Source organism: Octodon degus, unplaced genomic scaffold (genome assembly GCF_000260255.1).
Source record: "Octodon degus isolate 3935 unplaced genomic scaffold, OctDeg1.0 scaffold00180, whole genome shotgun sequence".
Lineage (NCBI taxonomy): Eukaryota > Metazoa > Chordata > Mammalia > Rodentia > Octodontidae > Octodon > Octodon degus.
The window spans coordinates 1,631,772-1,634,544 of record NW_004524756.1 but is presented as its reverse complement, the minus strand read 5'-3'; the positions used below and the strand labels follow the sequence as shown (position 1 = coordinate 1,634,544).

General features: G+C 53.2%; 1 protein-coding gene across 2 annotated transcripts in view; it reads right to left on the bottom strand.

The window, feature by feature from the left end:
- The window catches only part of Ndufc1 (NADH:ubiquinone oxidoreductase subunit C1), a 6,481-nt gene extending 5,500 nt beyond the window's left edge, over window positions 1–981 (bottom strand). For both annotated transcript variants that reach the window (XM_004643632.2, XM_023703791.1), the window contains exons 1-2: window positions 888–981; window positions 455–558 (exon numbers count right to left, since the gene is read on the bottom strand). In XM_004643632.2, coding sequence (XP_004643689.1) covers window positions 455–558; window positions 888–954 — 171 coding nt within the window. In that variant the 5' untranslated portion in view covers window positions 955–981. The remainder of the gene's footprint in view (window positions 1–454; window positions 559–887) is intronic.
- Between the last annotated feature and the right edge of the window lie 1,792 nt (window positions 982–2,773).

Below are 2,773 nucleotides of genomic sequence, written 5' to 3'. Positions count from 1 at the left end.
CGATGTGTGGTGACACATGGCTGTAGATGTAATCCCAGCACTTGGGAGGCTGAGGCAAGCGGATGGCTGCAAGTTTGAGGCCAGCATGGGGTGCAAAGTGAGTTCAAGGGCAGCTTTTTCTTTTGGCCGAACCGGGGATTGAACTCAGGCCCCTGGGCTTGCCAAGGAAGGGCTTATTCCACTGAGCCATCTCCCCAGGCCCTCAAGGCCTGCTTGAACTCTGAACTACATAACAAGACCTTGTCTCCAAATAAATAGAATCAGCCTCATTATTTTTCCATGCCTTTGGATTTTTAATTTTAAATCTTTTTTGAGATATCCCTTGTAAAGAAATTTTACTGGCGAGCCCAGGAGATGGCTCAGTAGAATAAGCGCTTCCCTGGCAAGCGCAAGGGTTTGAGTTCAAGCCCTGGTTCCGGAAAAAAAAAAAAAAAAATGCAGACCCCACACTCACATAGAACCAAAGGAAGGCGGTGGTGCCCAAGGTCAGCCCAACTTTCAGCCAGTCTGGTTTGTCATTCGGTGGGTCGCGCACGTAGAACTTCGAGCGTGCTGAAGCTGAAAGGGGACAGAGAGAATCTGTAACCTACAACCTTGTACTGAGAAGTAAAACAGACACTTAGGTGTGCATCACCGTGTTGAATTTCAACCCCGCTCCCACACCCGGGAGGTCTCCGAGCTGCACACGCGGGAGAAAGGCGAGAATCCATTAGCGGAGGCCGCGGGGGCCGGGAGCACACAGCCCGGCTGCGCGGAGGACGCGGGGTCCGGGCCGCGAAGGTCACAGCGGGCCGCGCCGCCCCTGCCTCCCACCCTGGACGGCCAGGTGCGCGCTGAGCCGACGTGGGCCGAGGGCCGAGAGGGTCTGGGCAAACAGGGACACTCACGTCCGCGCGGGATCCAGGCGGGAACCAGCAGCCGCGACAAAGAGCGCAGCAGGCCGGGCGCCGCCATCTTGCCGATGACCACGCCCCTCACCCGCCCCGCCCCGCCCCTGCGAAGCGGCGCCGGCGCAGCGCCCCCTGGCGGCAGCCCCAGCCCGCGGACCTCAGTCCGCAATCCCCAGCGCACGGGTTCAGAAGCCGGGACCCCTCCTCTAATCCTGTGCACCGGCAGCCACACCTCCTCCGCTGGGACGCTCATCCGAACGTTAACTACACTGTCCCTACGGGAGCTAGAAAACTAAACGGGAGGAGTCGCGCTGAAAATGACCAAAGTTCGGGTTGGATTCTGTGTTTTAGGCTCGGTGCGTTGTTTACTAGTGGTGGATATTCATCGTCCATTCCCTCTTCGCAGGGGTCTCAGGCATCAATAGAGGCAGACACCTTGCATTTGAAAAGATCTCTTAACGGCCTCTAAAGCCGTTTGAACTCTGCAGCAGCCCCCAGCCTCACGGCCCCGAGGAGTTCGAGGCAGAGCTCCGGAAGGAGCGAGAGGGCCCCGCATTTGGCCCTGGGCCAGGTCTAGGGATCCCAAACCTCGTAGTTGGCCCAGCTACGAGGCATGGACCCACGAGACCTTGAGCTGTAGGCCAGGGCCACTCTGCACGTTCAAAGCACCATCCCTGTGCCCCGCATTTCAGCGAAATGCTGTCTAGTGAAATGACTTCTTTCTGGTCTGCACCTCAACTTTACGTGTGCATCAGAAAGCCTACTGGGTACAGGGCCTTTGGGCAGCTAAGAGTTTCTGGAAATAGTAATTATAACATATTTAGCACGGGGGGGGCAGGGTTGTGTAAAGGCAACATCGAATTTATTGTGCCTGGGTGCAGGCAGATAACACCATCTGCCCTAACAAAAAGAAGTGTGTCCCCTTTTATAGGGATGGAGAAGGCAAGGACGTTAGGCAGGAAGATCCAAGTAACTAACTGGTCAAAGTTCTCAGAGAATCTTGCACCCTCCACGCAGAAAAGCTTTTGAAATGTCCAGTGCAAGTTCTTGGGTGTCTCTAGATGTCCCCAGGCCCTGCAAAATTCCTTCTCTTATTTCCTTTCCTGTGCCTGCCAATGGTAATGACCTAAGTTACCTGCAAAGCAGTGCCTCTGCTTGCAGGCAGATTGGGGGCTGGGAGAGTCAGGTCCAATTTGACAATTTGGTTTTGCCCGTTAAAATCGTTGTGCTAATTGGTAAATTTGTTCTTTTGTTGTTGTTGTTGTATTGGTTTTGGTTTTTTTGATAGGATCCCACTCGCCTTGAAATCACTATGTAGCCCAGGCTGTTCTGGAACTCATTACAGTCCTCCTGCCTCAGCCTTCAGAATGTTGGGGTCACAGGCATATGTCACCACACCCAGCTCCAATAGGTAGGTTTTATTTTATCTTACACAATTGAACCAGATATTTGTTTTCTTTTTTTTGCCATAACAGGGGATTGAACTCAGACCCTTGCACTTGCCAGGGAAGCGCTTAATGCACTGAGCCATCTCTCCGGCTCCTGAACCAGATATTTGTGCATTAAATTTTCAGTTCAATCTTTTTTTTTTTTTTTTTTTTGCGGAACCAGGGATTGAACTCAGGCCCTTGTGCTTGCCAGGGAAGCACTTATACTACTGAGCCATTTCCCCGGCCCCACTTCAATCTTTTTTGTTGTTGGTGGTGGTATTTTTGAGACAGGTCTAAAAAGTTCAGGCTTGGGGCTGGTGAGATGGCTCAGTGGTCTAATAGAACAAGCTTAACAAAGCACAGGGACCGCAGTTCAATCCCCCAGCACCACATGCCAGCCAGCCCCGCCCCCTGGTGGGCTGAGCTGGCTACACACACACACACACACACACA